General features: G+C 55.0%; 2 protein-coding genes across 10 annotated transcripts in view; one reads left to right on the plus strand and one right to left on the minus strand.

Annotated features, from left to right (window-relative positions):
* NUB1 (negative regulator of ubiquitin like proteins 1) overlaps nt 1-8,409 on the plus strand; it is a 33,268-nt gene extending 24,859 nt beyond the window's left edge. For all 4 annotated transcript variants that reach the window (XM_007983526.3, XM_007983522.3, XM_007983528.3 and 1 more), the window contains 4 exons: nt 4,082-4,228; nt 5,824-5,919; nt 6,591-6,768; nt 7,011-8,409. In XM_007983526.3, the coding sequence (XP_007981717.1) occupies nt 4,082-4,228; nt 5,824-5,919; nt 6,591-6,768; nt 7,011-7,189 (600 nt within the window). In that variant the 3' untranslated portion in view covers nt 7,190-8,409. The remainder of the gene's footprint in view (nt 1-4,081; nt 4,229-5,823; nt 5,920-6,590; nt 6,769-7,010) is intronic.
* Nucleotides 8,262-20,679, minus strand: part of WDR86 (WD repeat domain 86) — a 31,919-nt gene continuing 19,501 nt past the window's right edge. Inside the window, exons 4-8 of one of the 6 annotated variants that reach the window (XM_073009503.1) lie at nt 15,082-15,281; nt 11,834-11,937; nt 11,575-11,703; nt 10,403-10,516; nt 8,262-8,367 (exon numbers count right to left, since the gene is read on the minus strand). In XM_073009503.1, coding sequence (XP_072865604.1) covers nt 8,354-8,367; nt 10,403-10,516; nt 11,575-11,703; nt 11,834-11,937; nt 15,082-15,281 — 561 coding nt within the window. In that variant the 3' untranslated portion in view covers nt 8,262-8,353. Of the gene's footprint in view, nt 8,368-10,402; nt 10,517-11,104; nt 11,704-11,833; nt 11,938-15,081; nt 15,282-20,679 lie in introns of those variants that run through there. The other 5 variants (XM_007983516.3, XM_073009504.1, XM_007983518.3 and 2 more) reach the window with 5 other exon arrangements.

Consider the following 20,679-nt stretch of genomic DNA (forward strand, 5'->3'; position numbering starts at 1 on the left):
CTAGAGGGAGATCATGGTGGAAGATTAGCAGGAGAACCATTTTTCTTCTTTTGCCAAAACAAGAAGTTGGTACTAGATTATCTCACAGGCCCTTTCTAGCTGTAAACTCCAGCCACAGAAGTCTCTAGAATCCTCACATGTATGTTACCTCGTTTTCCTTTTTGCTAAACACTAGGATAATCCCGAAGGATAAAAGCAGCCTCGGGGTATTTGGATGGGAGCAGGAAAGCCCCGTGGTTGTTTGCCCACATGATGCCAGAGAGGGAGTGGATTCGTGGGTTGATTCCATGGTGAGCAGTCCCAGGGCTGCTTGGGTTTCTCCTTTTACAACACCAACTGTGGTCGTTACCTCTCTCTCTTGCCTAGTCCAATCGTGGTCCTTTGGGTCTTGCTATAGAAGTCAATGAGTAGGTAAAGGCAGAGACTTTGAAAAGCTGAGTTCTTTTTTGTTTTTTTTCCAAGACAGTATCACTCTGTCACCCAGGCTGGAGTGCAGTGGCGTGATCACTACAACCTCTGCCTCCCAGGTTCAAGTGATCCTTCTGCCTTAGCCTCCTGAGTAGTTGGGATTACAGGTGCCCACCACCATGCCCAGCTTTACTTTTTGTATTTTTAGTAGAGATGGGGTTTCACCATTTTGGCCAGGCTGGTCTCGAACTCCTGACCTCAAGTGATCTGCCTGCCTTGGCCTCCCAAAGTGCTGGGATTACAGGTGTGAGCCACTGCGATGAGCTGAAAAGTTGAGTTCTGTGTGTTTGAGTTTTACATGGTCTAATTAAGTACTAACAGAAAAACAAACATTGCTGATACTGATTTGTTGCTTTACTATTACTCCACTACCAGTAAGATTTTATTAGCATCTGGAAAGCTAGTGTTTTAAAATGAGATCATTTGGAAAACAATTCTCATCAGTGTATGAGACTATAGTTCATAAAACATTGTCACACTCATGTCATTCACTTCTGCCTGTGACCACCCGAGAGGCCAGAGGACAGATACTTCTCATCTTACACACGGGAAGAGCTGTAGCTCAGAGGCGGTCTTTTAAAGCATAGTGGAATCACATCACTTGTACATTTCTGAAGTTAAAAGCCCTTGGAGAAAATGCAAATAAAAAACAACAGTGTGTATAGTGCAGTTGATCGTGCTCCCTCTTCCACCCAATGGGTGTTATTGGTTAGGATGCTTTCGGCTGAAAGCAACAACAACAACAAAAAAACAAAATTGCCTAAACATCAAAAAAAGGGATGTGATGGGATTTATTGGCCTGTTTACTTGTAAAAAGTCCAGAAGTAGGATGGGTCTCAGGGTTAGGTGATTCAGTGGCTTACTGATGTCACTGAGGACCTGAGGTCTGTCTCTCTACCCCACCCCCCACCCCGTGTCATCAGTGTCATCCAATCACACCAAGGGCCATAATCTCTGTCCCAGAATCCTCAGGGAAAATCCTGAGCTTCTTGTGATTGGGAAGCCTTGAACCTGTTGTCACTGAGGCTGGAGGAATGCCAAGACTGGCTTAGGCCTGTGGCAAGAGATAGAGGGTCGCCACCTTTGCCCGTTCAGGGGCCACCTGGGGAGCTGGAGCAGCCTCCCACACTTCAGGGAGGGGTAGAACGGGTTCTGGAAAGACAAAAACAATGTCCCACAGAAAGTGGGCTCCTATCGGAGCTTTAGATGAGCGAGAGAAAGCTGCTGCCCACGGAGTTCCAACATTCTAGGTGTGGGCATCTGACTGAACTGAATGTAAATTCTTTGCTTTTGTTTGGGACAGAGTCTTGCTCTGTTGTCCAGGCTGGAGTGCGGTGGCATGATCATGGCTCACTGCAGCCTTGATCTCCTGGGCTCCAATGATCCTCCTGCCAAGAGCTCTTGGCTGATTTTTGTTTTTATTTTTTGTAGAAATGGGGTCTCACCATGTTGCCCAGGCCGGTCTCAAACTTCTGGGTTCAAGCAATCCTCCCACCTTGGCCTCCCAATGTGCTGGGATTACAGGTGTGAGCCACTGCACCCAGCCTTTAATACATAATTTTTAAAATTTATATTTTTTTGTGCAACATGGCCCTGAGTACAGACCAGTTTCTCATCTGGCAAAAAGCAACAGCTGTAGAAACAGAGATCACAGATCATGCTTCAGTATGGCCAGACTGTGAGAGGCAGCCTTCCTAAGTGGTCGTCCCAGCTGCTTGTGACCACACAATGCCTCTCTCTTGAAATCTGATTCTACTTAACTATAGCCACTTTAGTGCAGTACTGTCATTGATTGATCTACTTTATCTTTCTAACTCATCCTAGTATAAAGAGAAATATATCAGAAAATAATTTTCTCACGTGTGTTTACATGATTAAAAGGAAACAGACTAAGACATTTATAATGAAAGGAAATGTTCTTCGAAGCTCCCAGTTGATGTGAGGTCTGTGTTAGGTAATGCCCAGGTCTGCTATCTGGCAGCCTCCTTCTCTGTGCTTGGATGTTAGGCATGCTTCTTAGCCTTTTGGAACATAAATGGAAGAAACTGTATTGAAAGCAGAGGATGGGACCAGTAAAGGCATTTTATGTGGAGTGTAAGTGTGAATAAAAGTGCAAATGTGAGTGGCATGAAAGGCTCCTGCTGGCGTGCGTGGTTGGGGTGGTGTGGCAGGATAAGGTCAGTTTGGAAGTGTTGTTGGGGCTAGGGAGTGGGAGCCCTGAGTAGCATAATAAGGAGCTGGTGCCTCAGTGTGGGGAGGTGGTCGGGAGCTGCTGTGGGCTTTTAGGTAGGTGACTGGAATGACGGAGCCCACTGCGCTGTGCAGCGGGGCTGGAGCTGGGGGAGACTGGCCGCTGAGAGGTAGAGCACGTAACGGGGGCATGAGACAGGCTTGGTGCAGCTGGATTCTCGGGGTGCAGAGAGGCACCCATGTACACCAACTATGGGAGGTTCTCCCGTGATAGAGACAGGCCATGAGTCTACAGGTATCTTCATCCCTGGAGATGTTTCCAGCAGCCACTCTGCTCTGCCTCCTCCTACCGTGGCGCTGTGGAGTCTGGTTCCACGATGATGGTGCTTTTGTTTTCCTGAGAGATGAGGCCACTTTCTTGCTGTGGGGAAAACGCAGGGAGGTGCCTGTTGCCTGGGCTGGGTGGGAGGCAGGAGCAGGTCTCTGGAAGGAGGGGAGTCTGTTTTCTCCCCCGTCCTCACTGCTGCTGATGGTGGAGCTGGTCTCCCTGGGAGAATGTGGCAGTCACTTACCTTTGTTGAAAGGTTTCTGTCTCCTTGTTGGGAAAATAATGAGGTTGGATTAAACTCCTGGTTTTCAAACTTGCTTTGTTGTTGTTTTTAAGCAGCAAAATCCCCTTTTTAAATGACATGTTTATGGGCATACTAGTTTACAAAATAAGTTGGGAACCCTCCTGATTGGCCCTGGGTGGGAGAGGCGAAGAGACTAGAACCCTCTGCAGCCGCCTTGTGCTCCTGCAGCAATAGCAGGCAACTCTGAGAAACAGGGTTGAGAACCAAGAGGTTAGATGAACTTTGTCCCTTGGGCATTCTGTGGGTTCTGAATGGAATGACAGGCCTCAGAAGGCCCTGGAGTCCTTGCTTCCCAAGCTGTGGTGGGTGGGTCATCAACCATGGCATTGCCCAGGAGCCCCCTGACTCCACATCACATTTGAACTTGAGTCCCTGGGCGATTCATCAAAGGCTGGAAGGCCTTCCCACCACATGCAGGAAGCTCTTCTGCCCAGTTCCTAGAAGAGAATCCATGCACCTCACGCCTGCGACCTCTGCAGTGGGAGTGCGCTGGGTTGGGCGAGTGGCCCATCCTGATGCTGGATGGCAGGGCTCATGAGGCACTTCCTTCCTGCCCCACGGGCGTCTCACTTCCACTGCCTGCCCTCAGAAGCAGCGCTTCCACCACCCCTCTGCCTCTGTGGCACCTCTGCCATTTGGCTGGGTGAGGAGAGGTAGACAGAGGTCCTGCTGTGCTTTGCTTTGGTTTTTTGGCTTTGCCTGGAAACCCCGAGAATCCCGCAGAGCGTAGACTGAGATGCTGTGAAATCTCAGTCCCTAACTTGGGATGGGACTTTGCTGTTTTCCTAAAGGAATTGGCCCAAATAAGGAAGGAGGAAAAAGAGAAGAAAAGACGCCGCCTCGAGAACATCAGGTCTCTGAAAGGGATGGGCTACTCCATGCACGCAGCCCAGCAGGCACTCCACGCAGCCAGCGGGAACCTGGACGAGGCCCTGAAGGTAGCCACTCCCTCGGGGCCTCTGGCCTTGTCCTTGAGCAGTGGGTCCTGCCCAGAGCTCCCTCCATGGCTCTCGGGCATCCTCCCAGGCTCACTCCTATGGGCTGCCCCGTCATCAGATCTGAAGGGCAGCTTTCTCCTGGGCCTCAGCCCGGACAGAGGCCACATGAGGCCCCATGAGGCCCCATGCTCAGTGCCTGGCCCAGGCCTGGCTCCAGAACATGGTGCCTGTCCACACCAGCAGAGTCCACAGGCCAGGACTTGATATAGGGTTTGTGTGTGCAGCAGAGTGTAGTGTAAACAGGCCGTTTCCACAGCAGAAAAAGAGAATGGTAATTCAACTTGTAGTATAATTGTTTGGCATTAAAATTTTAACTGTAAGTATCTAGTTTTATTTATTTAGTCCATAGTACATGTTGGCAAAGGGGAAGCTTTTCAAAGAACCCCTCAGGAGTGACAGCAGGTTGGGATCCAGACAGCAGTGACTTTACCTGGGCCACTTCCTTCCCTGTGTTGGAGAAGCAGATGGAATCCTCAGTAGGGCAGGTGCTGTGCTGCGTCTCGGCAGCTTGGTATGGAAGCGCACTCTGCCCTCTCAGCCCCGCAGCTCAGTGAGAGACAAACTCAGAGCACACGTAGTGGGGAGTCCCCAGGGGTGCACGGGAGGCAGGGGGCTGGCTGCGTGGAGGCAGCAGTCCAGGCAGATGCTGGGGCAGCATGGCAGGCAGGAGGCGGAGTGGTAGGAGCTAGCTTAGGTTGTGTGCATGCTGGGGGCGGGGCTGGGGGGCAGAGATGGGGGTGGAGGCAGGTGGAGGGCAGGGCAGGTGTACTCGTTTGCCCTACTGAGGCGGGTGTGGGTGCAGCAGGCACGGGGGGTCCACCCTGCCTTTGTCTCTTATCCCTGCCCTGTTCCCTGGAAGGCTCCACAAGTCAGTACTTTTGTTACGATGTATATGTATATTTAACATATACGTTAAATTTTAAAATTGTATTTGAATATCTAGTTTGTTTTTTTGTGTTGGAGAAATATTAAGAGGTGAGAAATTCTGAACATCCGAAGGGACTGAGGGGTCTCGAAGTAGATTGGAATTATAGGAGTAGCACATAAATACCTCCAGTCAACACGGAAGTATTGAGTGTTGGAAAGGAAAGTCTCCACAGAGTCTTTTAAGATTAAGTATTGTGTGACGAAGAAACCAATGGTCAAAATAACTCTACTACCTGCCTGATATTTTAAGTCTAGAGGGCATGACACTTTCAAAGATCAATCAGGCAGCCCTGAGCTGCTTAAGAGACCTTTCTGTCTGTGGCTCTGACGAAACCTGTTTTCTTGGATGCGCTTCCGCCTGCTCTCCGTCCCTTCCTGCTCTGTCAGAAGGGATCTTTCCCCTGACTAGTCTCGCTCCTCCTCCAAACCCCAGCTGTCCCGGTCTCTGGCTGGAAGCCTTCTGGGCACATCAGCCTGGGCGGGAGCCCTTTCCCTGCCTCAGAGCAGCACAGGACGGCTGGGTCTGCCGAGCACACGGCAGGATGCGGTGCCTGTCTGAATGTGTGAAGAGCTTAGTGATGGGTAAAGGGTGTTCCTGTGTGTTTTAGATTCTGCTCAGCAACCCTCAGATGTGGTGGTTAAATGATTCCAATCCTGAAACCGACAACCGTCAAGAAAGTCCTTCCCAGGAAAACATTGACCAAGTGAGTGACACGTCTTTGTGCCCTCAGCTTGGACAGCCTTGGGTGGGGTTGCTTGGGGTAACCCGGGTGAATCAGGCCGCAGGACTGGGGGAGTCCGTGCTGAAACCTTGGCTCCCAGGCTCCAGGTGTAACCTGCCACCTCAGAGGCCACCCACGCAGCAACAGAGGGCAGGGGAGGCCTCCTCGGAAAGCAGGAAATCTGGGGAAGTGTCAGGAAGTTCTCTTTAGGTTTGCCTCCTTTTTCTATGCACCGCTGTTTACATCAGTCCCATTTATCTGCCTGTGACCTAAAAGGATGTCACTGTGACCTGTGAAACCCATCCAGCTTTGTGTCCCAAGTGACAACTCTGTCCACATTTGTCCCCCCACACACATTAGCATGCCTGTATGCTGTGGCCACTGACCTCACGGTGCTTGTGGTGAGACTGGCGTGGCGCCTTGCTCTCAGCCCGAGGTCACTGCCTGTCCTGAGATGGCTGCTCACTGACACACCTGACTCGAGTCTTCCAAGCCCCCTTCCAGGTTGCTCCACGCTCCCATTGCACAGAAGCATGACTTGTGCCAAAAGGGCCATGGTGCGCATGCCGGGAGCTCTTAAACATGAGAGCCGGCTGTCTGCTCGTTGTGGGTGATGGGGGTGGCCGAGGCTGTGACCCTGCCCTCTCCCCTAGTTGGTGTACATGGGTTTTGATGCACTTGTGGCCGAAGCTGCGCTGAGAGTGTTCAGAGGCAACGTCCAGCTGGCTGCCCAGACCCTTGCTCACAACGGAGGAAGCCTGCCTCCTGACCTGCCACTGTCGCCGGAAGACTCTTTGTCCCCGCCAGCCACATCCCCTTCTGACTCTGCAGGTAGGTCTGAGGTCTCTGAGGGCCACGTTGACAGCAAAGTGTCTTCAGAAGCCAACAGATGGGGCCAGTGCCCTAGGCCACGGCAGACGTGGAGACTGAGAGGGGCATCCCCTGACGTCGCTGGGCTGGCCACCTGGACAGTGTGGCCAGCAGGAGGCACAATCTAAGGTTGACTGTGGTTGTGCAGTGTCCCCAGGACAATCCTCACATAATTCACTTACTCCCGCGGTATTTTATTGTAGGAACCTCTAGTGCCTCAACAGACGAAGACATGGAGACAGAGGCCGTCAATGAGATACTGGAAGACATTCCAGAGCATGAGGAAGACTATCTTGACTCAACTCTGGAAGACGAAGAAATGATTATTGCAGAGTACCTATCCTATGTAGAAAATATGAAGTCAGCAACAAAGAAAAACTAAATAATGAACAGAAATAGTACTCATTTTCTGCTTATAAATGCTATCATTATGAAAAGGCGCATGCAGCTCTTTCTGTTCTTACTTTTTATCTGAATTGCAAGTTCCTCTTTGGGTGTAGGAGGGGGCGGGCAGGGGACAAGGCCAGGAGGGGTCCCAGGGCCTTCATGCGTGGTCTCGGGGAATAAGCTTCCTCTGGCCTGGTGCAGGTCGTTCCATCTGCCTCCCGGGTCTGCCTCCCTAACCCCTTCCCTAGCTTGGTGTTCTACCCTGAAATGGGAAGGAACAGAGGTCCTGCAGAACAGGGATCCTGGGGAAGGTGTCCGGGGCAGGGTCCTGGGAAGGGCATCCCAACCACTTCCTCTCCAGCTATGGCTCCATCTGCCTGGCTTGCCTGCCTCATGTACCCACTGCCCATGGCCTTCCTGCTTCCCACGCTGCCATCTCTGCCAGGGTGCCCCATGGGTTCCTGTGCCACCCTTCCCCTGCCCCTCAAATAATCCTTTAAGTCTTCCTTCCAAGTGCTGTGGGGCATAGTGATGAGGCGCTGGCCTTGGGGGCCACACCAGGTCGCAGCAGATGCCTTCAGCCTGGGGCGCCAGTGTTTGATGCTCTTAGTTCAGTAAAACACGCCCTGGAAATTCAAGATTGAGTGTCAGACTTTATATATGTTCAGCATTCCTCATTACAGAAATCTTTTACTGAATGGGAAAGGTTTAAATGCTAACCAAAGCAATTTATTTTTAATTAATATTTGTAGACGCTGTGCTGTCATACTGAACTCACTGCTAGCTAAGAGATCTATCAGAGGCTTAGATATATTTTCTCCAGGTTTTTGTGGGGGTTTTGTTGTTCTATCCATGTGACAGAGGCTCTTTCTAAAAGTATGTAGTTCGCTGTGTGTCGGCTCCAGCAGTAACCGTCCTCACTGCGCCACGTACTCCTCTGTAGATGTGCACCCAGTGGGGGCTCCTTCCAGCACCAGGACTGCAGCAGCAGCCACATGCCGAGTGGATTGAGCTCCAGGTGATCCAAGACTTTTCCTCCCTTCCAGAAGGCACTGACTGAAGACGGATGGGTCATGTGGGACCGGCAGAAATGCTCTAACCTTTTCATAAAGCGTGGGTGGTCCAGTTTGGACTGATGGGAAACTTCTTGTCATTCTTCTTAAATGGATGATACTGATGGAAATAAAAGGTGGAAAATATATTCAAAAATTGTCACCCAGACTTTACAGTAATTGACTCAGCCTCCCCAGCTGCAGGTGTGGAAAGCGTCTGGGTGACTAGTGCTTCATCGTGATTGCAAGATGTTTGTTTCCACTGAGTTTTGTGAGGAGATGGAAGGATGACCTCAGAAGCAGCACAGGGCACCTGCTGTGAAAGATGCCACATGCCAAGTGGGGCTGGGGTAGATCCTGGGCAGGGGACTGAAATGCACCTGTCAGGGTTTGCCTCAGAAGTGCCTGGTGAGCTGAGGTGACGCGAAGTCTCAGCCTCATTTGACACAATGCCACACTTGGATTTGGGGCCTGAATTGAAGCTTTTTGCTAGCAAGTCGCTGTCCTGAGCTTGGTTCAGGCGTGTCTTCTAGCTTCCCAGCTGTTTTTAGCCATCATAGAAGCAGTGACACACCAGCAGGCCCCAAAACTCTTCCCTATCTTGTGAAGAGTGAGCTGCACAGGAAGCTGGTTGTGGGGGCAGTTCTGGGCATGCGCTATATCCAGGACGGGCTGCCCTGCAGGCATGGAGACTCGGGCCAGGCCTGCTGTACCTACAACTGACCCTGTGGAACTGGACAGGTGGTGGAGGAGGGGGCAGGAGGGTGCTGAGGCTGGAGAAGGAGAGACTGTTGCAGAGGAGGGGGCCTGGGAGGGTTCTCCTTGGGAAGTCAAAGGAAAAAGAACATTCTAGCTGTGGGACAAAGAACAGTCTAGATGTGGGACAAATGAGATAGTATTTGGGGCAGGACAGTCTGAGTGTGACATGTTCATGGGCTGCCAGAAGGTGTGAGTTGTGGGGAGAAGAATGGTGGCGGATGGTATGATTGCTGATCACAGTGGGGAGGCTGGATGCCACTAGAGGAGCAGGAGTAGGCAGGGGCGTGTGGCAGGCAGGTGAGGGCAGCCCATGCCAGCATGATGGTGTGCACAACTGGTTAGGCGTCCTTGATGCTGATCACTGCCCTACCGTGTCCCTGTGTTCCTGCCCATATGTCCTATGGGTAGCTCCTGTCCTTCCTCTCTTAGCCAACTCAATCAATTTATCAAAAGCAGACACCTTGTTTCTTCGTTCATAGCAAGGCGACAGTGGTGTGGCTGGAAGGGGACCAGGCCTGGGTTCAGGAGATCAGAGTCTCTCACTCACCATGTCTCTCTGGCTCTCAGAAACCAGAGAGAGAATGGACATCTGGCTGTCTTTATGTCCTCAGCATCTCGCAAAGCTGTCTGTGCGGTGGAAGTAGAAATTACCCCAATGTGTGTTGCTATAAAAATGCTAAGTGAGTGCAGCGCCCGTGATTTGGGTCCACGCCCCATTTGGTTTCTCTGGATGGCTTGATGCGTGCTCCATTCCCTGATGTGGTTGGATAAGGTGGGGACTGGAGCTGACATATCAGTGAGGGGCTGCTCAGGCCAGAGTGCAGCATCACCAACCAACAGTGTCTTCGGCAGGCAGGAGTCAGTGCGAGCGTCTGCACAGGCTCAGGGCCAGCCGGCAGCACTGCCCGGAGGCAGCACTCAAGGCGGTTCTCTGGCCTGCATCTCAGGAACCGTCCCTTCAGCACGATGGAAAGCTCCTCTCTGGTAGACACGCCCCTTGCGGCAGCCACAGGCCCCAGTGGTTCCGGGTCGCAGCAAGACCTGGCACAAGACCTAGCACAAGACCCCAGGTCTGTGTGTGCTTAAGTCTCACCCAGAGAACAGTGCGTGGTGCCGTTTCTGCGGCTTCTCCTGCACCGATCTGCTTACCTCCCAACCAGCCCTTTTTCCTGGGGTGGGGGTCGGGGTCACTTTGGTTCTCAGGGTTTGGAGGTTTGGCCTAGAGGAGTTACAGCGCCTGCGTCCCTTCCTTCCTACTCCCCACAGTGCAATCCCTACCTGTTCATCCGGGCGAGGGTGGACCCGCCCATCAGGCCTGGCAGGTGAGCCCTGGCGGCCCTGGCCCTCTCTGATGAAGTATTTTCTGCATTAACACTACGAAGTGCACGCTGCTCTACCTGAAAGGGCTGCTCCACTTGAAGGGGCTGCTCCTGCAGCAGATGCTTCTCTCTGCAGCGAGATGATGAGCTCTTCACGGCAGACACTGTCAACTGCAGCTTCTCTCCTGGCACCTGGGCCAACCGGGGCACATGGATGCAGAAAGCGGCACCACCAAGGGGCTGAAGAGCGCCCCCTCCAGGTGCTGTGAAGGGTGCTGAGGGGCCTCCTGCAGGGCCTCTCGGCAGACTGAGCCCCACTGGCCCCTTGAGCCCCTGCGCACAGGGCTCCCCTTGGGTGCTCGGTGGCTCTGGCGTGTGTGTCGCGCCTCCCAGCATCAGGCACTGCCCTGACGCCTGTGCACGAGCCCGCGGATGGGGCTGCTGCCCGTCCCCTCCCCCCTCCCCCCAATCCAGGTCCTGAAGGAACTTCCCAGATTCATGCCAGAAAATGATGAGAGCTCCCAAGCAGGGTCCCCGCTGTCACCTGCAGAGGCTAAAGAGCCGCTCCCTTGCTCCCTGGCCTCTTCCAAGTCCACTCCCCGCACCAGTGACACTGGCAGCAGCCCCGCATCTCCACAAGTCACCCCCAAAGCTGCCCAGGCCGGTGTGAGAGGCAGAGGGCAGGAGGCCCGCCGCCCTGGGTTCCTGGAATCTCAAGCTCCGAAAGGAAGCTAAGACTCAGTTTGCAAAACAAAAAGAGGACACAGGAGTACTCTGAACTTTCAGGCTGTGTATTTTAGTTCCCCCCAAGGCCCTCGAGACGGACAATTTGCCAAAATAACCAGATTCAGTGGCTTCTGTAAAGTCACTTCCTCTCAGCAGGAAAGGTCCTGTTTCCTGGGGCTGGGGGAGCTGGGGCAGTCCGCCTGCAGCCCCTGAGGTGGGAGGGTCCCTGAGACTAGGCCTTTCGCCAGGTCAGGGATGGGGAGGGAGGGCAGGAGTCACCCTAAAAGGGAAAAGAGGGCGGTCCCGAGGGCGAGCACTCCCGCTCCCAGCGCCTCCTGGCCACCAAAGAAAAACCAGACGCCTGCGCCGGGCTCTCCTCCCGCCCGGGCTTCCTCGCTCCTCCCCGGCCATCGGGCGCCACCGCCGCGGGGAGCAGAGCAGGGCGCTCTGGGAGCCGATGGGCGTCTGGGCTGTCCCTGCCCGCGTGGTCAGGCCGGCTGCAGGGGTGTGGCGGCGCAGCCCACCTTGTTGCTGAAGAGGCGTGAGAGGCTGCGCGTGGGCGGAGGGGGCCGCGGGGCACCTCGGAGCCCGCGCACGTCCCAGAGGCGCAGGGCGCCGTCGTGCGAGGCGGTGTAGAGCACCTGGCCGTGCACCTGCGGGTGCAGGGGCGGACATCACTGGCGAGGCGGTAGGAGGGGGGACACGGCCGCCGGCGTTGATGGATCTGGGCGGGGCACCTTCCCTCCCACGGGCAGCGGCCCTGAGGAAGGCGGAGGGACCTACCTGGATGCAGTTGATGATGAATGTGTGGCCTCGGAACACCCTCCGCAGCTCTCCAGACTGCGCGTCGAAGGCCCGGGCGCAAGCGTCCCCGCTGCCCGTGAACACTGCGGACACACAGGGCGCACTGGGCCTCCCTCCTTCCCTCCCTCCCTGCCCGGCTCCCCGCAGGCAGGGATGGGGCAGCGAGAGCGTGACCTGGGGCATCTCCGGGACTCCGCCCCACGGGGGTATCCTGAGGCTCATATGGGAAGTGGACAGCGCCCCTCCAGAGAAACAGGGATCCCCACAGTTATTGAGCTCCACCCTGCAGATGCCTGCGCGCCAGCTGGCCCTGCCCCTGCTGAACACCGCCCGGGCCCAGTCCCCACTCCGCGGTTTGGTGAAGTTGGTTCCCGTGCCTGGTTGGGAGGACCCTGCCTGGGGATAATCCTAAGGTCCTCAAGTCGCGTCCCCCCCCACCTTCCGCTGCGTCACAGCCTTATCCTCCCATCCTCATTAATGGATCGGCCCCCACATCAAAGCCCAGTCCTCTGGGATTCATGATCACGCACCCCCAGGACCCCTAGCGGGGGCGAGCCTCCACCCTCAGTCTGTCTCCTCCCCCAGGTGGCTGTCTCTCCCTGGGGTTTTTTCCTAAGAACTTAGTCCAATCGTTTTCCAACAGCAGCCTGCATCCGTCACTTGGAGGCTTAGCCACAGAGCATGGGGCCACATCCCAGAATCTGTTTTAGCAGACAGGGCCTGAGAATCTGCATTTCTAGCCAGTTTTAAGTGACAAGCTGCTGCTAGTCAGGAAGCCACACTGAGGATGTGGACTAGAAGAATTCACTTGGCCTAGGCTGGGCTCTCTGAAGCCGACCCTGTTGCTAGGACTTGACGCAGACAGTACACCTGGCAGGCGTCCCAGGAAACGCTCACAGGGAAATAGGAGGTGGAGAGGGAGGGAGGAAGTCCTGGTCTGTCAATGAGCAGGTAACTACGGTGGGCAGCTAGGGCACAAGCCTGCCTGGGACCTTGGGGAGAAGGGGCAGGACCACCTGGGGGTAAGGGTGCTGGGCTACCTATCTGAGGGTGCTCTGTGGGTACTTGTTCCCCAGCCTTCTTTTTTTTTTTTTTTGAGACAGGGAGACAGGATCTCACTCTGTTGCCCAGGCTGGAGTGTAGTGGTGCGATCATAGCTCACTGTTAACCTTGAACTCCTGGGCTCAAATGATCCTCCCGCTTCAGCCTCCTGAACAGCTGGGACCACAGACATGCACCACTACACCCAGCTAATTAAAAAAAAAAAAAATGGGGGGCTGGGCGCAGTGGCTCATGCCTGTAATCTCAGCACTTTGGGAGGCTGAAGCTGGCGGAGCAGATCACAAGATCGGGTTTGAGACCAGCCTGGCCAACACAGTGAAACCCTGTCTCTACTAAAAATACAAAAATTAGCTGGGTGTGGTTGGCACACACCTGTAGTCCCAGTTACTCGGGAGGCTGAGGCAGGAGAATCTCTTGAACCTGGAAAGTAGAGGTTGCAGTGAGTCTAGACTGCACCACTGCACTCCAGCCTAGGCAACAGAGCAAGACTCAGTCTCAAAAAAAAAAAAAAAAAAAAGTTTATAGAGACAGGGTCTTGCTATGTTGCTCAGGCTGGTCTCGAACTACTGAGTTCAAGCGATCCTCCCACCTTGGCTTCCCAAAGTGCTGGGATTACAAGCGTGAGCCATGGTGCCCAGCCTGTTCCAGCCTTTCTTTAAAAAACTATAGAGTGAATGGCCCCAGAGGAGAAGTTTCATCTCTGGGTCTCTTTCTAGCCCCTTTCTGCCTTCCCCCCACAAACTCAGAGACAAATGGACATGGCCTGGAAAACCCAGTGTGGCTGCTGAGCTCCCCGTGGGTGGGAAGAGGATCAAAAACAAAGTCTGGTCATCCCATAGCCTTGCTGGCCAAGACCAAGAACTGAGATGGGCAACAGTGGGCTGCAGGCTCCGCTTTCCCTGCAGGCTCCATGCCCCAGCTGCACGGGGAGGTGTTCTAGGCAGCCACCCGCCAGAGCTTTTGAAAGTAGAACCTTCGAAAGTAGAACCTTCCTCGTGTTCAATTAGAGGACCCAGACTTGGGAGTAGAGCCATAACCACACTTCCAAGCTTGGACACAGGAACAAACGAAAAATAATTTTTCCGTGTCAGACACCTGAATCCTGAGGGCATGTCAGGATCTATTTTCAGATATCTGCATTCTATCTTCCTCCAACACCTTTGCTGTGAGGTCAACTTGAATATTCCACTGTGACTCTTCCCCCACCCCGTCTCCTCCTTCCCAGAGGCAGAGCCAAATGGCCCGGATGTGTGACAATTTGAGACCTGTAGGACAGACAGCTCATTGCCTGTTCAACAAGCCATTTTGCCCTTCTTTCTTTCCAAAATAACCCTGATTCCATCTTGGCATCAAATTCCTCAAATAAAAGGCTATATGATTCACTATCTCTTGCAGACAGAACGGTGACAGAGAGGTATGTGGAAGCCCTTGGATGAAGCTTCCAGGCAAGATCTTAAAGGGACCAACTCAGCTAGAAGATGCATCCTTTCACCCTTCCATCCTCTCTAGAAGACGCGTCCTTTCACCCTTCCATCCTCTCTCCCTTCCTGCCTAAAACATGACACGATGGCAGACACTGTAGCAGCTATCTTGAATCATGAGGCTTCTTTAAAGATAGAAGGTCAGTGCTAAGGATGACGAAGCAGAGTGACAGAAGAAAGTTGGGGGCCTGATTACTTTGTGGAGCCACTCATTCCAGCCTAGACCATCAGCCTCTGAAATTCTTCTACCTGAGAGAAAATAAACCACTACCTCATTGGAACCACAGCTACCTGGATTTTCTCTTCCCTGCATACAAATCCTAAGGCCAAATGAGGCCAAACCCATGTGGTCCTCGAGGCTGGCTGGATTAAGGGGTAGCCACTGTCTCACTTGGAGAATTAAGATGTACCTTTCGGGACGTGCTTTTGACCCGAGACCCTCCCAGCAGTCCAGTCTCCCAGGCTGTCCTGGAGAAAGGTGGGGAGGAACCACCAAACCCTTATTTGGACCTTCTCTGCAAACCAGCTGCAGGCATGGCTGTGTGGAGAAGGACGGGGCACCGCCATTGGACATTGGTGATTGGCAGCCAAGGCTCAATGAGGGAAAATCGCACAGGAAGTAAAGAAGCAGGGAGGAGAAGCCAGGCTGGGGTGGCGCGGGTCGTGCCGGGCCAAGTCACTTACAGGTGCCCGCGTGGTACTTGAGGGCGCTCACGTTGCGTCTGTGGGCCGTGAATGTGCGCACACACTCCCCCGTGTCTGCCAGCCAGCACTTGACGGTCCTGTCCGCGCTGCCAGAGTACACGAGTCGGTTCACCAGCTGCGAGGAGGAGCAGGGAGGGTTGGCAGCTGGGGCAGCTCTGAAGCACCCCAGATTTCTCCCTCTGTAAGGGGGGGAAGGGGTGTGTACAGGTCTCAATGGTGAAACCATGGGTGAGCCTGGAATGGCCCCGCCACAGGCCCCACCAGACTGCCCACTTCAGCACCCAAAAGCAGGCGGCTCCTCCTGCGCCATGGGACAGCCAGTGCTCCGACAGGCCTGGCCGCTCAGCCCCACACTGCCCTGAGCCAGTCCCTGGCTCTCTGCCCCTCAGCTGCTTCCCCTGAGGATTAGGATGTGGACTGCCCCTTCCTCCAGGGGGTGTATGGGGTACAGGCACTTAACTGCTTGCTCTTGCTGGCTGAGGAAAGGGCTTCCAGAGAAGGGCTTTCACATGCTTCAGACGGACAGACAGGACACAGAAAGTCCTGAGCGAGGGTGTGAGGTAGACTTCGGCCAGGACTGGAGCTGACAGCTGGGGGCTGTCACAGGGTCACTGCTCCCCCTACTCATGGGGCTCACAGCGAGAAGAGGACCCAGGAGACAAGGGAAGAGGCCCTCACCAAGATGGACAGGAGTAGCAGCCCCAGGGAAGTGTAGAAACTATTAAAATAATTCTGTAAATTCCCCTAGACTAAACACCACCCAGTCAAGAGCATTCCCAGCCAGCACCTGGTCAGCAGAGTCACAGAAGAGAAGGCAAGGGCGGAGAGGCAGGCTCCACAGCTGCAGTGACCTGGCGCGATGGCACAGGAGACAGGCGCAGGCTTCATGCCCCAGAGAGGCCACCTGCCACCACTGCTGGGGCCCAGGAACCAGGAGTCAGAAGCGGGTCAGGCACGCAGTGCGCTTCCCTTGTGGTCAGCAGGCAGTGGGCCCACTGGCAGGCAGGCAGTCCACGCTGGCCACTAGCATCCCAAACATGTCCCTCCTAACTTTCCCCTCACAACCACGCTCTGGGTCACTTCCCGCTGTCGGTTCCCCATATTATCTCCCTGTTCAAACTGCGGAGGAAAGGGCTTCCACGACCCAGGCCACAGCCCAGGTCAAAGGAGTTAACTGGCTTTGGGCCAATCACTGTGGCCAGAGAGGGCAGTGGAACCACAAGGAGCACAGCGTGGCCTCTGGGAGGCAGAGGCTGTGGGTGCTTCCTGTGGACAGTCGCCTGCCCTCTCTCAGGCCCTGTGCTGAAGCCCTGCTGGGGTTATGGTGGGCCCCAGCCCAGGCAGCCTCCCTAACTGGATGGTCCCCTCCCCAAGGACAGGGATGTGTGTGACTGCCCACCTGCCCATGTCAGCTTTGGCAGGGTTCCAGAACATTCCTGCACTCAGACCTCAGCCGTCCGCACCACCCAGGAGCACAGTTCCTGCCAGTAACATGGGCACCAGCAGGAAGGACAAATGGACCTTCTTGAGCCTGCCAGGCACACAGTCAGCCGCTCACAGTCTTTGACAGCCCCTCCGCTTCCTGAGAAAGACCACCCCTCCCGCCTGGTGCCCGGAGGCCCTGCAGGACTCGGCTTCCCTGGCCCTACCTTCTGGTTTCCACTCCACACACCTGTGTCCACACTGCTGCCCCAGGACACCTGGGCACGTGCCTTCCTCCCAGGTTTCCTACAAGTCCTCCTTGCCCAGAAAGCCCTTGTACCGTGATCCTCCCTTTTCCTTCACGGGCAAGTGGAAGCCCAGGACCCCTCTTCGCACCACCCCCGGCGCGCCGTGTCTGCATCCTGGAGGCCAGGCTGACCACCGCCAGCGCAGCATTTCCTGGCCATCTCCCTACCACATGGCCGGCTCCAGGGCCAGCCAGGCTCCCTGTCCTTGAGTCCCAGTCAGTCACAGAGCCTCTCGGACTCTAATGAGAGGAGTGGGCAAGGGTGGAACGTTTCAGACAGATACCCCCAAGGATGGGAGAGCTTCGCAGCCCCACACCTCTGTGCTGCTCAGCCCCTGCACCAGGGACGCTCGCTGGGTGTCCAGGGCGGGAGAGGACAAAGGGAAGCCCCTCCTGCTCTCTGGCAGCCGGCCCTCACCACACCAGGCCTGTGAGCACTGTGTTTAGCCCTCCCAGAAGCACCCTGCCGAGCACGAGCCACAGCCACACAGGCCAAGGGGGCGCTCCCAGCCCCAGGGTCCTCAGCCTGTGGAGGCCTTGCTGTTCCCACTAGCTGGTTTCCTAACAGGACAGGGAGAGCGAGGTGGCCCAGGGAGGCCTGAGCCAAGGGGGAAGGCAGGATGATACTGAGGGCTCCTCGCAGCCACGGTGGCTCTGAGGAGTTTCCCGGTGATGAGATCCAACCAAGCAGAAGCAGGAGAGGGCACCGGCCCAGAGCTCCGCTGCTGAGGTCACAGATGCGGGCCTCCAGCTCCCTAGACTCCAAGAGAGCCCAGCAGGCGTGGGAGGAGGCCGCACAGGGCCTGGCAGGCTCCAGAGCAGCAGATCCTCCGAGATCCTCCTCCCAAGCAAGAGTGTCAGGGGACGTGTCACCCGCCTGGTGACAGCCCTGCACATGCTGTGGTGCTCACACGCACGGGGCTCACAGATGCACAGTCTTGGGTTCAAATCCTGCCTCCACCCCTCAGCGGCTATGAGACGTGGCCAAATTACTTGTCTTCTCCAAGCTTCCACTGTCTCATGTGCAACATGAGAAACAAGGACCTCCCGCTAAGGAGGCCACAAGGGCTGATGCACTGCTTTGCGTGCACACACAGCCCGGGGTCTGAACATGGTAACCCCTGCCCATCCCTAAAAGGCAGGTGCAGTCTCTGCCCGCCAGCGCCTCGGGCTTGGGTGAGACTCATGAACTGGCACCACAGGGCTTTTGCAGCCAGAGACTGCCCCACAACATCCTTGCTGTGGTCCCCACCGGGTCGCCACCGCCTCGGGCTCCCGGAAGGATCTGGGAGGTCTTTCTTTTCTCTGGCTGGATTTGAAATGCTTCATTTCTTTAAAATCACAATGTTGCTATCTGATTTCAAAAGTGGGTGCCTAGGTGTCTGTTTTAGTTACTTTTTACAATTTACATTTGAAATGTTTTATAACTAAAATGTTTAAAACATCCCTGTAAAACCATGAAGGGACAGGGCACAGGCTCTATCTCTCCTCCTTTACAAGGACCCCTGGTCAAGCCCAGAACCTGGGCGATCCCTCAAAGAGCAGGGGCGAGGCCGCCCTGCAGTGCAGGGGCCACCACAGACAGGGTGCCTTCTGGCTTTTTGACCTTGGGTTTGTCCCTGAGAAGCAGGTCCTCACACCACCTCTAGCCCAACTGTCTCCAAAGGAGGCCTGTGTGCTCCTGGCTTTATCCCTACCTGCTTCTGAGACCCCTGAGGTCAGTGGGCTCAACCCTGCATGCAATCCTGTAAAAAGCGAGGGAGGCAGAGGCCCCTCTGGGCATGGTGGTTTCTTGGGACCTCACCTCTGCTCTTGGCCAACTTGGAGTGGGCCGCAGGCTCCAGGGAAGCAGGGAGGATGCTTTGTGGCCACCTGGTCCCCAGGCTGACAGTAGGAGGCGGGGTATATGAAGCTACGGTCTGAGTGTCGGTACCCCCTAAATTCATGCTGGAACTTAACTCCCGCTGTGACAGCATTAGCAAGTAAAGTGGTCCAGAGGGCCCGCCTCATAAATGGGATGAGTTCCCTTTTATAAAAGGGCTGGAGGGAGCTTGTCTGTCCCTTCATCCAAGATGAAGGATGTGGCAAGAGCAGCAGCCACCAGACATAGAATGTGCTGCCACCTTGACCTTGGATTTCCCAGCCTCTGGAACAGTGAGAAATACATTTCTATTGCTTATAAATTACCCAGTCAAAGGTGTTCTGCACTTTTTGTTTGTTGGTTTGTTTTGTTTTTGAGATGAGGTTTCTCTGGATTGCCCAGGCTGGTCTTGGAACTCAGGTCTCAGGTGATCCACCTACCTCAGCCTCCCAAAGTGCTGGGATAACAGGCGTGAGCCACTGTGCCCGGCCCTCCAGTCCAAGGTATTTTGTTATAGGAGCTGCAATGGACCAAGACTCTGTGAAACTGCACAGTCTCCTCTTTTCCTCCCCAGCCTCTGGAAAGGCTATCCATGTGTTTATCTCTACAAACCAAAGAAGCCTGACCTGTGTGATGTGGGTGGTGCAAACACCACAGCTCGGTCAAACGCACCATCACCGGGCGGCTCACTCAGGTCCCAGCAGACGCCCCACACTTGGCCCACCAGGAAACCTCGGCCACTCTCTCCCTTGCCTCTTGACTTGCAAGCACACATGCTTCTTCAGCAAAACGATTTCAGAGGTGACACACTGGGGCTTGCAAAGCCACTGTGGGGGCCCAGGACTCTCAAGGGCACCTGGAGAGAATTTGCCCGCTCCTCCCTGCATGGGGCAGGGGGCACCCACCAGGCCTGTACGCACAGGAGACGGATGCCTGGAGGTGAGCATGAGGCCTCTCTCATTTGGAGGTAGGGGAAGGAGATAAGGTGTCATAGACCACGGGTCAGTGACCCCGACTACACACTGAGAGGCGAGAAAAGCAACAAGCAGGTCTGTGCTTCACTCTCAGATGGCAACGGTGCCACCTGCTTCACAGGGTTTCTGGGCTGTGGTGGAGGAGCCACACAGACCTGTGTGCAGGTGCCACGTTCCTGAGAGCAGTTTGTGGATGGGGTTGTCGGTGAGCCACGCTGGCTGAATGCACAATCTCCAGCCCAGCAGAGCACTGAGGCAGAGTGAGGGTCCCAGGCAGGCCACGGGGCAGGAGCCGCAAAAGGATTGAAATGCAAGAGCGTGTGGGGTGTAATGGCCAGCCCTGGTGCCACGAACCAAGGGACAGTCAGAGCTGGGGGGGACGGAGCACTCGCAGGGCCAGGCTGCGGAGCAGGGAAGGAGCTAGAGGGGAGGAGATGAAAAGTCCCCGGTTCGGCCCTGAACGACGGAGCTCTCCCAGTGAAATAGACCAAACCCAGAGCTCACTGCACACCCCCCACATCAGGACCCCATCTGGCCGCCCCAGGAGCAGCCATTGTGTGTCCCCACTTGGCAGATTGTGAAAAGGGAGCCCCCCACCACAATCAGGGGGCCTCGGGAAGTTGCACAGCGTCCTGAGGCTGCGGGCAGAAGGGATGGTACAATGCCCACCTCCTGTCCCTTTCCCTCTACACGCGCCTTAAGAGTCATTTCACTTTGGCAGTTCCTCAAAAAGCTGAGCAGAGAATTACCAAGTCATCTGCAGTCCCACTGGCAGGCACATACCTGAGAACTGAAGGCAGGATGCACCAGATCCCGTCCACCCGTTCACAACAGGTGAAAGGTGAAAGCAACCCGTGTGTCTATCAGCAGGTGACGGATAAGCGAAACGCGGTATCCACACACCAGGGAATATTTATCAGCCACGGAAAAAGGAGGGAATCCCACCATATGCCACAACACAGATGAACCCTGAAGATCTTACGCTCATGAAATAAGCCAGACAGTAAAGGACA

The sequence above is a fragment of the Chlorocebus sabaeus genome, chromosome 21, assembly GCF_047675955.1.
Source record: "Chlorocebus sabaeus isolate Y175 chromosome 21, mChlSab1.0.hap1, whole genome shotgun sequence".
Taxonomy (NCBI): Eukaryota; Metazoa; Chordata; class Mammalia; order Primates; family Cercopithecidae; genus Chlorocebus; species Chlorocebus sabaeus.